Below are 16180 nucleotides of genomic sequence, written 5' to 3'. Positions count from 1 at the left end.
CACACACCCACACGCAGACACACACACACAAACACCCACACATGCACACACACACACACACACGCACACAGACCCACAAACACATACATGCACACACACACACGCACACACAAACACGCGCACACACACACACAAACACACCAGTAATTAACCAGTGGTTTCCCTCGGAATAAAGCTTCATTAGCCTCCCATAGCCAACCCCTCGCTATGCAGCAGCTGGGCTGCCAGGCCTGACTGACCCCAGCGCTGTCTTGGCGTGACCGGTCCTGGGGCCCTGGGGCCCTGGCGTAGCTGTGCCAGACAGGCAGACCGGGCACCCCGCTGGTGGCAGGCGAGGACCTCCCTCCAAGGTGTGCTTGAGTTTGTGCCAGGAGCCAAGGAACTCCACGCTTCATTCGCTCAGAGGTCACCCAATGCCCTCTGCCTCGCCGGACGCTGAGAAAAGACTTCCCGGTCTTTAATTTGTGTTTGCAGAGCGAGACTGTGCTGTCCGAGGGGCTAGAGGTGGCTCTGGCCTCAGCATAATCAAAGGGAAACGTGGAGCAGAGCTGTTTTATTCCTGGTTTCCTGCTCTTTTTCATCACTGGCTGCGGTTCTTTTTTTGGGGGGTTGCTTTGGAAGGACGGAGACTGAATGAATTATTTTGTGTTGTTTAATTTGTTGGTGAATAATGCATGAATGAGGACTCGTCACTGTCACCACAGGTCTGCTGCCTGCTGGGCTCCCAGATCTTGTTTCCCATGCAGTCTTCTCTGGGGCAGTACCCAGGTCCTTCTCATTGACCCAACCTCTCAGTCACTTGGGTCTTGAGGCCAAGCTGAAACATTGCATGGATGATGTACTTTACACCACTTGATTGATCTTGCCTGGTGCAACTGAGCCAACCAAGAAGACCTGTAGTTTGTGATTTTTGCACTTTTTGAGAGGATGTCCAATACGCCAGACAAGCTCAGCAAAGAGTAGAAAAGTAATTGAATCCAAAACAGTTACGTGTTTGACCCAGGTGTGTTTGCCTCCCCGCTCTCTTTCACTCTGCAGGAAATCCACTTCTACTCAACTCCTCCATCCAGCCGGACCTGACGGGGGGGCGCACCTACAGCAGCCCCATCTGTTTCCAGGACTCCATTGACAAGGAGCTGTTCGACCCCCTGCCTGACATCAAGGTCAAAGTTCAGAGTTCCTTCATGGTGTCGCTGGGCGTGGCGGACCGGGCGGAGTACCACGTGAAGGCCCACCCGGAGACGTTCCCCCGGGGCCTGCAGCGGGACTACAGCACGGTGGAGAACCGCAAGAAGAACCTGCTCACCCCCACCGGCCCGGCCACGCCCGCTAAGGGGGAGCTGAAGACTGTGGGCATATTCGGCAATCTGGGCGGGAGGCTGGTGGTGCCTAACACAGGTGTGCTATGTGCAAGCCAGAGAGAGTGAGTGAGTGAGTGAGTGAGAGAGTGAGAGAGTGAGAGAGTGAGAGAGTGAGAGAGTGAGAGAGTGAGAGAGTGAGAGAGTGAGAGAGAGTTATAGAGAGAGAGAGAGAGAGACAGAGAGAGTGTGAGAGAGAGTTATAGAGAGACAGAGTGAGAGACAGAGACAGAGAGAGACGGTTACGTCTTTATTTATTTTTTCTGTCACACAGCACAGAAAGGCTTTGTGATAAAAGGCTGCTGCAGGAAAATGTGCCCCAAGGTGAAATGGAGCCATGCTGAGTACATACATAAACATGTGAACCATTTCAACAAAAAACACTCAGCACCATCGTCCTCAATCAAAGGTGTTTTTGGGGGAAATCTGCACACTGTGCATTTTACAGAGCTATGTGCAGGGACAGCATGTCACACCGTGTCTCCATGAAGCGCGTCTTCTGAGAAGCGCTCTGACAGAGCCGGGGAGGAAGGTAAACAGCCTGGCGCTCGGCAGCGTTCAGCGAAGGCCGTCGATGGCGCCCTTCCGTATCCTTCCGTGCGTTTAAAAGCAGACGCGATCGGCGTGTGAGTTTGCGCGGGGTCGTGACCGTTGCCAGGGTCAATAGTCCATCAGTGTCGCTCCACTGCGTAGCTCTTCAAGGTCCTCGTGAGTGAAGCACTCTCTGCAGCACTCCAGAGGTGGGCAGAACGCCGGCTTCTCCTGCTTGATGATGAGAGGGGACTGAGTGGGAGAGCACTGCTGGAGAAGAGCTCCACTCTCACCACTGCGTTTCAGGAGTCATTAACGCCCCGTGTTACATTTTTGGCAGAGTGCAGGTTCATCCAGTTAAGCAACCCAATCTGTATTTTATAATGGAGGCGCAGTCAAAGGCAAACATGAACACGCATGTACACGCACACATACATGCACACGCACACATACATGCACACGCACTCACATGCGCACACTCTCACACACACACATGTGTACACATGCTCGCACACACACTCACACACATGCTCGCACACACACACAGTCACGCACGCACACACACATACACACATGCACACATGCACACACACATGCGCACACACGCTCATACACACTAACACATACACGCTCACATACATGCGCGCGCAAACACTCACACACACACACTCGCACACACACACTCACACACACACACACACATACACACACACACACACACACTCACCCTCACACACCCACACACACACACACACACACTCACCCACACACACATACACACACACACACACACACTCACCCACACACACACACACACACACTCACCCACACACACATACACACACACACACACACTCACCCACACACACACACACACACACACACACACACACACACACACACACACTCACCCACACACACATACACACACACACACACACACACACATACACACACACACTCACACACACACACACGCACACACACGCACACACACGCAGCACATAATCAGGTAATCAGGTGCACTCCTCCCTTGTGGCACAGCTTGCTCCAGTGTGCGGGATTGGCACGGGGGTGAGTAATTGTTTGGGGCAGCATTACTGTCTGTGCCACAGCAGTGATTTAAGAGCTCCTGAAGGGCTGCTCTCCCTGCCATCTCCAATAAAAAGCCTGACAGGGTAGCAGGTGTTCAGCTGATGAAAGCTAACTGGTGGAGTGGCATGTTATAAGGGGGAGAAGACATGAACTCCTCACGTTTTTTTCTCATGCGGAGACATAGCCGGCACATTTCTGACTGCTAGTATCACTTTTATTACCCTCCTCCAGCCTTGTTTCTCATATATTTCTTGTATATGCTGTTACATGAAGGTGTGGGTTTTTTATATTGTAATGCTTAATTCATTGTCACTATGCCTTTTCTGCATTTTGGAAAATACACACGGACAGAAAACTGTCAGAAGCTTTGAATTCCGAGCAGCCACGCCACTTGGGAGTTGATGCGGGGGTAGGTGGTACACCAGTACCTCGTTAATGGCCCTCGACTGCCGCCTCTTTTACTCTGACTTTGTGAGCAGCCCCCGCAGTACTCATATCTAACCACTAGGGGCACTCTTACCACTCAGCGTGAATATGCATAGCACTATCTAGAGCGGTACATCTTAAATGTTGTTGACAGCAGCGTTCTGTGGACATAAACAAAGAACATGACAGCTTACAGCGGAAGGGTGTGACCCCACATCCCCGGGGCTCTCCCCATTACCCCCGCTGCCCTTGTCTCAACCCGGGTTTTGTGTTTTCTCTGCATTTCTGCAGGAGTCAGCCTGCTGGTGCCACATGGGGCGATTGCAGAGGACACTTCCTGGGAAATGTATATGATCATCAATCAAGAGGAAAACAGGTAAGGCTTGCATTCTGCCATAACCCCTCTCCCCCCTCCCTGGGAGATGAAATCACATTTCTGCCAGGTCCAGAACCCCCTAGTCTACAGCCACGTTAAACGTATCACAAACTGCACATTTCCTGCATTTTTTTTAATGCACTGGCTGACTGATAAAGCACTTGGAGCGACCCGGCCTTTTGGCAGGGTGCTAATGCCACTGGAGTGTGGAGTTTGGGAGTGGTTTGCGTCCCTCGCTCAGGCAAAATAAGTGCTTTTACCTTCTTCAAAAACGCCTGCTCACTGCATAAGTGCAAGCACGCGCCCTGGTCCTGCAGCTACGTACTGTATCAGGACAGAATCGATTGGCTCCTGAACTACGCTCGATCATTGCTGCAACCGTGTGACCACAAATGAGGTTTTTTGGAGAAAACAGGGGAAAAAGTATCTCAGAGTGATTATTTTTCGTGGACCGGTGAGGGTTTGCAGAGATGCAGAAGGCCGCAATGCACCGAGCCTCCAGCTGAGGGTCTGCCCTTCATACTTTCACCTTCCTGTTGCCCTCCTCCTCCCTCTCCTCCCTCTTTTCTTCCCTCGCTCCACCTCTCCATCCCTGGCAGAAGGAGCCCAGCAGGCTTCCTAGCCCATCTTGCACTCTCCGCAGGAAGAATCTTTGAGGTGTCATGATTGGGATCGCCATATCCCAGGTAGCCTTGCAGGAGGTCACTCGGCCCTGGACGTGCGATGCACTGCAGAAATGTTACTCCTCGCTGGAACAGGCCGTCTCAATTCTGAGTCGTACGCAAGATTGGCTACGGAAGGGACAGATGAAACAATTTGACAATTAAGTAGATAGTCACACACATGGGGGCCTCATTGGCTGAGGAGATAAGAGCAGTCGTCTGGCAGTCGGAGGGTTGCCGGTTCGATCGGGTGTGTTGAAGTGTCCCTGAGCAAGACACCTAACCCCCAAATGCTCCTGACGAGCTGGTTGGTACCTTGCATGGCAGCCAATCGCCGTTGGTTTGTGAGTGTGGGTATGAATGAGTGAATGAGAAGCATCAATTGTACAGCGCTTTGGATAAAGGTGCTATATAAATGCCAACTATTTACCAAAAAACGAGCAGTTTTTTGCACTGAATTTCAAGACTCCATGCAGAGCCACATAGTTTCCTTTAATATTTTTAGGGTGATCTCACAATGTGAGCAATGTGACCCTCCTGTGTGTGTAATGTGAAGTTCTGTTTGCCCGTGGAATTATGGAAAAGACTTACTGCCACTCCACCTGACATTCAGCCTTATATGTGCCTGTAATGTAAATTAACGTATCTTTGATGGATTGAAATAGGATTGAAATAGGTGAGTATTTCTGCTTTTCTGAAGTTCCACTTTACCCTCCATCTCCTAGGGTAACCTAGTGATGAAATACAGTAAACCAAAGCAGAAATAAAAACAAACAGAAGTCCACAAACGCTATAAATTATTTTCAAAGCTGAATTCTGTCAGTCCGTATCCAACCATCTGAGTTAACCTGCAGAGTGACTGCCAGGGTTATGTAAACAAACACCGGGCCAGAAACACACAAAGAGCATAAACATTAATAGTTATTCTTTGGCAAAAACAAGCTAAACAATTTAATTTCATCTTCAAATGGTTCCGTGATGTCAAACTGAGACAGTCCACAGCCGAGACATTTTTTTTATTCGCAGTGCTCCTGTGCTTGAAGGAGATCTGAGGTAACTCAGAAGAAGCTTAGCGGGTTCAGAGATGGACAGCTCCTGTGATGTCCAATCTGTCTGGGCAGGTCCCTCTGAAGTGCTAGCGCACCTCGATAAGCGCGAGGCTGTTTACTCCACTCTCCCATGTTGTGGGCTTCTCAGGCTGTCGGCCCGAGAGCTGTCACTCACAATCCGCCTCTGACAGCCAACGGGGCCTGCCGAGAATTGAATCCTTTCTCCTCTCTCATCCGAACCATCTGCACTGAGTCGTCTTATATGCAGCAGAATAGAAATCTATTAAAGATCGAACACAATGGGTAAGACCAACACCTAGCACTCCAGGAGGTTTATGATATGTGCTAAGAGCTTGCCCAGATCTCTCAACCCCATTAGTTGCTTTAGAGAGATAACCGGAGGATATCCTCTCCGCATTCCTCTATTGACAACCCTTCGGCCTGAATTTTCATTAATTATTTGGCAACCGAGAGAGGTTGGTCACCAAGGAAATCGGCTGAAGCTGCTGTTCTATGCAGGAGCTAAAATCCCCTTGCTTTCCCGTGTTTGTTGTTCGATAATTTGTGTGTTTGGGGGATTATATATTTTTTGGTCATTAAGCCAGGCGTTGAACACACAGGGGCCAGGACCAATATTGAGCTTTGTGATATGCACAGCTCAGTGGACCTGGCCTCGACCCTCACACCCTGGCTCGCCAGCGTGCCGTTTGAAGAGTGCTCTTTTTCAAAGAGGCTTTATGGACAGATGGGGCTGCGGGGGATCTCTGTGGTGCGAGGCCAGGCCGCTGCAGCAGTTGTTACCCCGGGGGGTTTGCTTGGGGGTTTTGAGTAGTTTTCTCCCCCCGGGGCTGCCACCGCAGCCCAAACGGAGCACCTTCTAGTCAGCCGTGATGAGGATATCTGAGCCCCTTCGAGGGGATTATCCCCTGCCTTTATCCTAGCCTTAAATACACCCAGGCAGGCAAGGATCCAGTCTCCCAACTCGCCTGTGTTTTTGTAAAGACGCGTTCTGCTGCTTTGAGACCGACAACATGTTACGACAAGCAAACACGTTTCCTACTAATGGCGCATGTAAATGTAACTTTTTATTAAGCAGTGGGACCTCTTTCCTTGCCTGAACATGCCACTTGGTTTTCCGTCAATTCCTGCGGGGGGGGGGGGGGGGCGGGGGGGACGTGGGGACAGGGGAGGGAGGAAGGGAGGGGGGGGTGGGGGGCGGGTTGGTGACTCAGCATCAGGCTGTTTTGAATAATGCATCACATCGAAAAGCCAGGAGAGTAGCAGGACAAGGCAGTCAGCACAAAGAGCAGGAAGCACAAGCTTCACAAAGTGGAGACAAAACAAAGCAGTGCCGTTTCTTTATTGGACTGGTTGCACTATTTGAAAGCATTTAATAATCCATCCATCCATCCATCCATTATCCTAACCCGCTTATCCTGAACAGGGTCGCAGGGGGGCTGGAGCCTATCCCAGCATACATTGAGCGAAAGGCAGGAATACACCCTGGACAGGTCGCCAGTCCATCGCAGGGCACACACACCATTCACTCACACACTCATACCTACGGGCAATTTAGACTCTCCAATCAGCCTAACCTGCATGTTTTTGGACTGTGGGAGGAGACTGGAGAACATGCAAACTCCGCACCGAAAGGCCCCAGCTGACCCACTGCACCATCCGTGCCGCCCGCATTTAATAATCAATCTTTTAAAATACCAAAAATGTCTGTTTTGTGTTTTTTTTGGTTTCAGTCTCTAGTGCATTTGGTTAACTAGAGGGTAATAATAAGTGTTTTGACACGTGGAACAACAGAAAAGCAATTTGGCACTGTCCCAGTGTATGTGGTGTATAATCTCTGGGTTTTAAGGAAAGAAAGATGTCAGGCAATCGCTTATTTTGACGAAGCGGGGAGCAGGAGGCAGCCTCTGAGCCATCAGCTTCAATAGCCCTCAGCCCTGCGGACAAAGCAGCCATTATGTGCTGTTAATGCAGAGAGGGTGATGCAGTGCCATCCACTGCCCACTCTCTCTGCGGGCAAGATGATCGGTCAAGGAGACCTTGTGGAGGTGGTGCCAGACCTGTCATCCAATCAACCAATGAGAGGGCCTCCCATCGTGTGCGCGCAACGCCAATACCTCCCTTCTGCCGGTGCAGTGTCAGGGCCTTTCGTGTTGGGCTAATTTTGAAACATTTTGAGATAGGTTAATCTCCGAAGACCCCATCACTGGACATAACAGCCAGTCTGTCAAGCATACTGTCTGGTTGGGGCTGCTTTTCGGCATTTAAGGGCCGGAAGAGACCGCAAGGCGTTTTTCAGATTGCAGCTTCCCTGTCAGAATGATTATACCATCTTCAGGATTAACTCTGACAGGGGAAAGGAGTTTGTTCGCTTTCTTCCCCCTCTTTCCCATGTTCTTCTCAGAGGCTTATCCAAGCTTTCTGAAGGATTGCATCTTCTATATGGGGAAATGCTGAAGTTGAGTTATCATGCCGTTGTTTGCTTGTCCGGTGTGTGAGAGTGTACTGTGATTGTACGTGATTGGGTTAAATATGTTTGTATCTGAGTGTTCTCCTGCTTGGGTTTCGTCAGAGTTTTGAGTGCCCTTAGACAGTGTAATGTGGGTAGATTGGTCCTGCACTCGGATGATTGGAGAGTCAGAATAAAACCCTACAAGGCTGTCATAATTGGTCTTGGAGGAGATAAAAGTTGAGGAAAAACCCTTTAAACAAAAGTGCTCCGAGTTCATGTTCGTCAAGTACTTTAATCAGAGAAACTACTTGATTCTAATTGCGTCTGCCTATATCTGGACAGGGATAACACTCTTGCCAACTCCAACTTTTGAGTGGAGATAATGTTGACTTTTTGTAATGTGATAACAAGTAACAGAACAACCCTGTGAAGCATGACTAACTGAGGTATCTTGCTTCGGAACTACAGTAATATAATACTTGGCTCTTGACTCTTATCTATTCTTCAGATGTATTCTGAATATCATTGACTAACTTCAGGTAGAAACAACTGGACCCAGGACATTAGCTGTGTATTTGCGTTTGGCTACATCACTACTGTTCTGCCTTTCCCACCACCCCCATGAACAGACAAACCGCCAAGTTGCACCCAATGAGGAGGCTTTGTTCTGTGCTTAAAATGTCGTTATCACAGATCAGGTAATCAGCGCCTGTCATGAATAAGCCCTGACATTTAAGCAGTGACACATTACAATATTAATCTCAGTCAATTTTGCAATCTCAGACATTTGATATCATTCATTTTCACCAGCGATTTCCATTCAATTTTCCAGTACCAATAACCATAACTCATGTCTCACACCTGAGATGAAGTCATGAATTCTATATAAAACTCCTGTGTCTACTGTCAGTGTAGAAGCAACTAGGCTTTTTTATTCCAGGGATTTCTTTCATAATCTTCACCACATCTCAACTGTAAGATTACAGACCACTGATCTGTGCTGAGAAAGCTCAAAGATAGTCTTAGTACAGAAGGTCTTGATGTTTTCACTGCCTGCCAGCTGCAGTGCTATTTCCCTGGAAACATTGCGCTTCTGTTTATTGGTTTTGTGTTTTTTTTTTAAATGAACACAATCCAATTTTCAGGTAAGCCTCTCTGGCGGTGGGATGACAGCAGGGGAAAAAACAGCCGTAGGCTTTTGTGTCGCTGCTTGGATTTTTCTCAGCACAGACCACCGCCCGACATCATTTTTGCACACTAATTGCTTTTATTTCACGGTGCCCCACCACAAGGAGAGATAGAAAGGACAGATAATGGCATGAAGATTATGAGCAAAAATTTGATCAATTTGATAAATATGCAAAGCAAATAAGTCCAGCAGTTGCGTTCCTCTCTGGAAACATATTAGTGTCAAACCTTATTAAAAATTCTTGGTCCGCCATGGAGTGAAAGCCATTGTCCCTTTAAGCGGTCTCTTTTTCAATATGCAAGTTGAAAGAGGCAAAAAAAAACAAAAAACATTATGATCCTCAAAGCCTGATAAGGAAATTAAAAATTTGACGGATTGGGGCTTTCTTGTGTAAATGAAGTTAATTTGCTCAATGTTTGAAATGACACTGTAAGAGTTTGACTGAACTGAGTCAATTGCAGCACATTTGACCTGGTAAGAGGTCTTTAAAAAGTGCTGCACGTTGACATTCTCAGCGCATGAAGAGCCACTAGCTGTGAAAAACAGTCGAGCTCGTCTGCAAAGTGTATTGATTGGTCTGGCTCTATGGGAGGGATTTAATCTGTTAAAAAGTTTGGAGGAAAAACACTTCAAATAAGGTTTTACCCCAAATGTATATCTCCTGTTGTGAAGGTTTCTAAAGGATTCTGACCTGCCTGTTTGGTTGCTGTCTGCCTCGGTGAGCGCTGACTGGAATACGTGTGTGTTTCAGTGCCCACACAGATGAAAGCTGTGAAATACTTCTGGGACCGGAGGTCACCTACGGACCACCGGGCCTCAGTCTGTCCTGTCCCGTCGCCATGACGATAGCCCACTGCGCCGAGGTAAACGGGGAGAACTGGAACATCCGACTGAAGAGGAAAACGCACGATAACAAGTGGGAGGTAAGAGTCTCGCCCGCCTCCCCTGTGCCTTTTACCTTTTTCGCCGAGGCCTAGCCTGCATGTCTACATGTCTTCTTAGGGACAGGGTTGGGAGGAACTGTATACTGTGTGATACATGAGTGTTTTCTCAAATGGACCGGGGGAATTGTTTCTGCTGCCATGTCCTGATCGTTACCGGCTGTCTGTGTGTACCTGAACTGCATTCAATTGCTGTACTGACGCTGGATCAAGTGACATCTGTGCATCTCCTGGGCCATCGCTCGTTTGGTCAGTGTCTGAGTGAACATTGTTTTGGTTGTGTCTCGAGTGCTGGGCCCCTAAAGCTGAGGCTGGCTCAGGAACGGGAGGGGGCAGGCAGCTGGGGGGGGGGGGGGGGGTGTTGCTGGGCAGGGGAAGGCAGGGGGGTAACACCGCGGGGGGGGGGGGATACCCCAGGCTCTGAGGGAGGCGTACAGACTCCTGCAGCGGAGAAGGAATCACTCTGTGCACCAGCGGGAATGACACACAGCTGCTGTCAGTCAGAGGGGGGTAACGGCACTGTGAGAGAGGCCCTCAGACTTGGGCGGTATCGATCCAGCGGGCCTGGACAGACAGGCCCGAACGGCAGCCCGACGAAAGGCAATCAGGGGAAGAATTATGGGAATGGCTTCCCTCCAGACTAGGCCCCGCTGCCAGCAGGCCCTGTAAGTGTCTGAAACGCTGGTTATTCAGAGGACGTTTAACAGAAGGCCGGCTCCAGTCGGAGCGCGGTCTGGCTGTCCGAGAGGAAATTGAATGAATGCGTTATTGATGCCTCGGATCGGAGGTTCCGACTGATTTAAAAGCGTCCGTCGTCTAGACTCCTGCCCGTAGCGTAACCGCTAAGCGCTTAAGTCACGTTCAATAACGGTATTACCCTCAGCCGCCCAGCGTTATCACTTTCACTTTCCCAACAGGCTCCCGCGCAGCTGAAGACGCCGTCCGGGAGCGAGGATCTACATTAGATATTGTCCTGTGAATCACGAGCAGGGCGACGCAGCAGTACCTTTAATCGAGTGTTTGTTAGCCACGGCACAGTCAGTGTCACTTACTGTCGTAGGCGCTTCCCCGTGCCCTTCTTAGAGGTCACGGTTGCCGTTCAGCAGATTTTTATTTATTTTGTTATTCTCCGGCCACGCTGTTGTATGTCCTGAATAATGTTGTTAGGAGCCCTGGCGGCGCAGCGCGGGTTCAGGGTAAGGTAATTATACCTGTAGCGCGGCGGTCTGTGCGTGTAGCGCTCGTTTACCCCGGAGCGCAGAGACAGAAGGGAGGCGGTGGGCTGTGCTCCACCACATATAAACAGCGCATTACCGGACCCCCGCGTCGTTCCTCTCTCTAATCTCTCCCGTAATCTCTCTGAGCGCCGCTGTGGTCCGTAAAAACCCCCGCAGGTTCGCCGGGACCGGTCAATAAAACATCTCTTCCCCTTTTAAACCTGTGTTGTTTTTCCCAAGCGAGTCTTTGTCGATTAAACAAAAGGTGGTTCGTTTCTCGGACCGTACAGACATAAAAACGGGCAATTGGAGTCCGTGTATTTCAGCCACCTACCTATAGCTGTCTGTGTTGACCTGAACCCCTATAAAGTCGTTTACAAATTGCGGTGGTCCTGCTTTTAAGCGCCGCTATATCCAAACTTTTTTGACGTGCCTGACATTTGCACAAGAACCCGTGTGCCCAGAAAAGAAAGCTTTCCACAAAAGACCCATCAAGTATGAGTCACCGCAGAATGCCGCAGAGTTGATCTCTCTTCCGGCACCTGCTATGAAAAAGCCAGCGTGAGTCCTGGAGAGGGTTTGAAATGACAAGCCCTTTCGCAGAGACAAAGGTAGGGGGGATGACTACAGCCCCGTTCTCCTCCAAATAAAAAAGCCAAAATGAGAGAGCGCAGTGGCATTTAAAGAAATTAGATACCACTTTTTTTTCTCCTCTTTGCAACTGATTGTCAGCCCAGTCTTTGGACTCCATTAGTTAACGTGAGCCACTCGGGTATGGAACGGAAGCAAAATCCATCATGTCCGCCTGTGGTGATCAGTCTACAGCCGCCTCTGGGTTCCAAATGAGTTGTCCCAGTTCTACATCTCATTGACATGGCGAGAGGAAGCCGTGTAGACTTCATCCTGGTCTCTACCTTCAGCTGTTCACTAATCATTTTCAGGCAGCGTCTTTCAGAACATTAAACAGGTGTGCATTATTCATTGCCTTAGCAGGCCAATATACCCAAGCAGACACACACACAAGTATTATCCATTTTACTATGGTTGTTTGGCTGGAGAAGAGTGTTTTGTCTCTTATGGGACTCAAGGCAGAATCCCCCTGGTTGCAGCCCTTTTCTGTTCAACACACTGTACATGGGCAAATATGTCATCTCTTTCTTCACCTGACTGGTGCGCCCGTTACATTGTTGTGTAAAATACTGTGTTTCCTGTGAACAATATTGTCTCTTATTCCGAGAATCAGACTCCCTTTGGGCTGCTTTGGCAGGAAGTGATGTCGGCGGAGGACGAGACGACTTCCTGTTACTGCCTGCTGGACTCTCACAGCTGCCACCTGCTCCTGGACCGGCCGGGCTCGTACGCGCTGGTGGGCGAGCCGCTGGTGGAGCTGGCCGCCAAGCGGCTGAAGCTGGCCGTGTTCGGCGGCGTGGGCTCCTGCTTCCTGGAGTACTGCCTCCGGGTGTACTGCGTGGACGACACCCCGCACGCCTTCCAGGTGAGCCCCGGAGACCGTTAGAGCCGAAACCAGGCCAATGACAATACTCTTCACAGGGTTCATCGGGGTGACGTTGGCTCAGGCGGTAAGAGCGAGCGGTCGTCTGGCAGTCGGAGGGACGCCGGTTCGACCCCGCCCTGGGTGTGTGGAAGTGTCCCTGAGCAAGACACCTAACCCCCACATGCTCCTGACATGCTGGTTGGTGCCTTGCATGGCAGCCAATCGCCATTGGTGTGTGAGTGTGTGTGAATGGGCGAATGAGAAGCATCAATTGTACAGCGCTTTGGATAAAGGTGCTATACGAACACCGACCAATTTAATTGCTCAGCTGCTGATATTATCTCCAGGATTGGAGAAGAGCTCTTTGCGCCGTATGCCATTTTATTTATAGCCTGTCAAGTCTTAGTTTTGATGACGTGCATTATCCAGTGGAGCAGGTTGTGCCCCTGACGGTTGGGGTTTGAGGTCAGCTTTCCTGGGCGTGGCAGCGAGGTCTATCGCCGCAGGACTCACTTTGGGTGGAGCTGATAACCGTCGATGGGAGGAACCCAAGATTCCTGCTAAAAGAAGCCACAAGAACTGGCTCCCTGCTTTGCGTGTGTGCGTCTGTGTGCACACGTCAGTGTGCTGTTTGTTCTGGAACGTAGATGCCAAATCACCCGACGTGAACTCATGCTATGCCACTGTATTCTCACATTGTGCTGGCAGTTTTCTGGGCATGCGTACCACTTTAATTGAGATGTATTATGTCCATTTATTAAGCGGTGAGGTGTTGGAATACTGTGTGAAAGGGCTTGTGGTGTTGAGAGGCAGAAGCTCAGAGGAAGTGGGCTCTGGGTGAACTGAAATCCCAAGGCCTTGATGACATATAAAGGTTTGAAGCGCCTCTGTTTCCTCAGATTAAGTTGAAAATGCCGGGCTCTCGGCGTTGTGTTTGCATACCCAGCTGCTGGGTTTGTGCTGAGGGAAGCACTATGTGTTCCCTGAGTGTGAACTGGCTGCCTGTGATCTCTCTCTCTCTCCCTCTCTCCCTCCCTACCTCCCTCTCTCTCTCTCAGACACCGTGGCCTCTCTGTGTGTCCCTGACATCTGCACACACTCACACACATACACACATATACACACACCCATACAAGCATGCACAAAAGCATGCACACACACACACGCACAATTGCAGCTGCTGTCTGCCTGTACCCTCTGTGTCAAGGTCAATGTTTTATTTTACTTTGCAAACAACTAAATAACCTGGTTAAGTAGCCACCTTTCGAATCATTCACATCTGGCTTCCCACAAGTTGGACCTAGCCTGGAATTGATCGATTGGACACTGTCCGAGACCTTTTATACAGAAAAATGTATACAGTAATTGTATACAGCCTGCACCATAATTCTGTTGCTTTGTGTAATTTGTTGTCCAGTGAAAGTACTGTCTCAATAAATATGTCTTCATTGTGAGTCACAATACTCTGTATTAATTTTATTCTGTATGCTGTCTTCAACCTTTACTCTTGGATCCGATGAGCCTCCATGAGTCACCTACTGTACAAGGGCATCTGCACAATAAATCAATAATGCTGATGGTGATCGCTGTTGATGCCTCTTGTTGCTGGGTGGCTTTTAAACTTGACAGGAGGTTGTGTGTTGAAGGGCCGTCGTGTGTGATAAAGGACAGTAGCTGCAGCCCAGTGACACCAGAGAGAACAGACTGTTCTGTAGAGTAGCGCTAGTCCAAGTGAGAAAGCTCAACACTGTGAGCGCAACGGCAGACATCACATCAAACCCAGCAGGTTATCTGTTTTCTGTGATACGAATGACAGTTACACCCACACCCACACCCACACACAAACAAACCCGCGCACACACACAATCACACACACAGTCACACACACACCTACACACACACAAATGTTTGCATGCACACACACACACACACACACACACACACAAACCCGTGCCACACACAGTCACAGACACAGTCACACACACACACACACATGCACAATCACACACACACACACACACAAACCCGTGCCACACACAGTCACAGACACAGTCACACACACACACACACACACCTCTCTTTATGATTGAGATGGCAGAGAAAAGCAAGCTGTTGCGTTTAAACCTCCCTGAGGGGTGCAGAACATGATGATATACCTGAGAACTTCAGGCCTTTCATCAATATAAATCCAATGTGGGAGACAGGTGTTGATTTCTTCTGAAGCTTCCAGACCCATGCATGTGCAGCAGATTGAAACTGCAATCTGTTGTGTAATGGTTCCTAATTTAATACTTGTGAGAAGCCATGGTTTTATTTGTTGTTGGGATTTTTTCCCCTTCTCTTCTTATCTTACGCAGATTAAGATGGATAGGTGTCTAATGCAATGCAGTCAGGGTGTGTGATGTTTTTCTATTGTGTCCTGGCAATTTCATCTCGTCCCATCAGCCGCCCGTTCAATCCTGAAACAAAAGCCAATATCATTTGTTATTCGTCCAGGCAATCAGCAGACACGCTAACCTTTGGAATCAATGCGGGCGCTCCCATTTTGAATCTCTTTCTCCTCTCCTTTCCTCTCCTCTCCTCTCTCTCTCCTCTCCTCTCCCAGGAGGTGGTCGCCACGGAGACTGGCAGGGGTGGGCAGCTGCTGGAAGAGCCAAAAACCCTGCTCTTCAAAGGAACCACCTTTAGCCTACAGGTGTCAATCCAGGACGTCCCACATTTTCTGTGGAACATCAAGCCCTTCACCACCTGTCAGGTAGTGGACCGGACCTCCGTAGTGTTTCCATACAGACTAACCACCTGTCAGGTAGTGGACCGGACCTCCGTAGTGTTTCCGTACAGACTAACCACCTGTCAGGTAGTGGACCGGACCTCCGTAGTGTTTCCGTACAGACTAACCACCTGTCAGGTAGTGGACCGGACCTCCGTAGTTTTTTCCGTACAGACTAACCACCTGTCAGGTGTCAGACCAGAAATCCGTAGTGTTTCCGTTCAGACTAACCACCTGTCAGGTAGTGGACCGGACCTCTGTAGTGTTTCCATACAGACTAACCACCTGTCAGGTAGTGGACCGGACCTCCGTAGTGTTTCCGTACAGACTAACCACCTGTCAGGTGTCAGACCGGAAATCCGTAGTGTTTCCGAACAGACTAACCACCTGTCAGGCAATGGACTGAACCTCCGTCGTGTTTCTGTACAGACCAGCGCCCCAGCTTTTCTGTTGTCTCACGAGCAGGGTTTCAGCATAAAGGTTAATCCACACGCCAACTATTATAATTATAATTTTTTTACGGTGGAGAGTCAGCCAGAGCTCCCGTGGCTTAATGAGGCTGGGGAGCTGTGATTTCAGCTGCGCTGTAAAGCAGGAGGAG

At 49.5% G+C, this 16180-nt stretch overlaps 1 protein-coding gene across 3 annotated transcripts in view; it reads left to right on the top strand.

Moving 5' to 3' along the window:
- LOC133140223 (netrin receptor UNC5D-like) overlaps positions 1-16180 on the top strand; it is a 184394-nt gene that overhangs the window by 163303 nt on the left and 4911 nt on the right. For all 3 annotated transcript variants that reach the window (XM_061259914.1, XM_061259913.1, XM_061259915.1), the window contains 5 exons: positions 1039-1398; positions 3702-3786; positions 9908-10079; positions 12582-12809; positions 15415-15564. In XM_061259914.1, coding sequence (XP_061115898.1) covers positions 1039-1398; positions 3702-3786; positions 9908-10079; positions 12582-12809; positions 15415-15564 — 995 coding nt within the window. The remainder of the gene's footprint in view (positions 1-1038; positions 1399-3701; positions 3787-9907; positions 10080-12581; positions 12810-15414; positions 15565-16180) is intronic.

The sequence above is a fragment of the Conger conger genome, chromosome 11 (genome assembly GCF_963514075.1).
Source record: "Conger conger chromosome 11, fConCon1.1, whole genome shotgun sequence".
NCBI lineage: Eukaryota > Metazoa > Chordata > Actinopteri > Anguilliformes > Congridae > Conger > Conger conger.
Note: the sequence above shows the minus strand (reverse complement) of the source record. Positions and strands in the feature narration are given on the sequence as shown.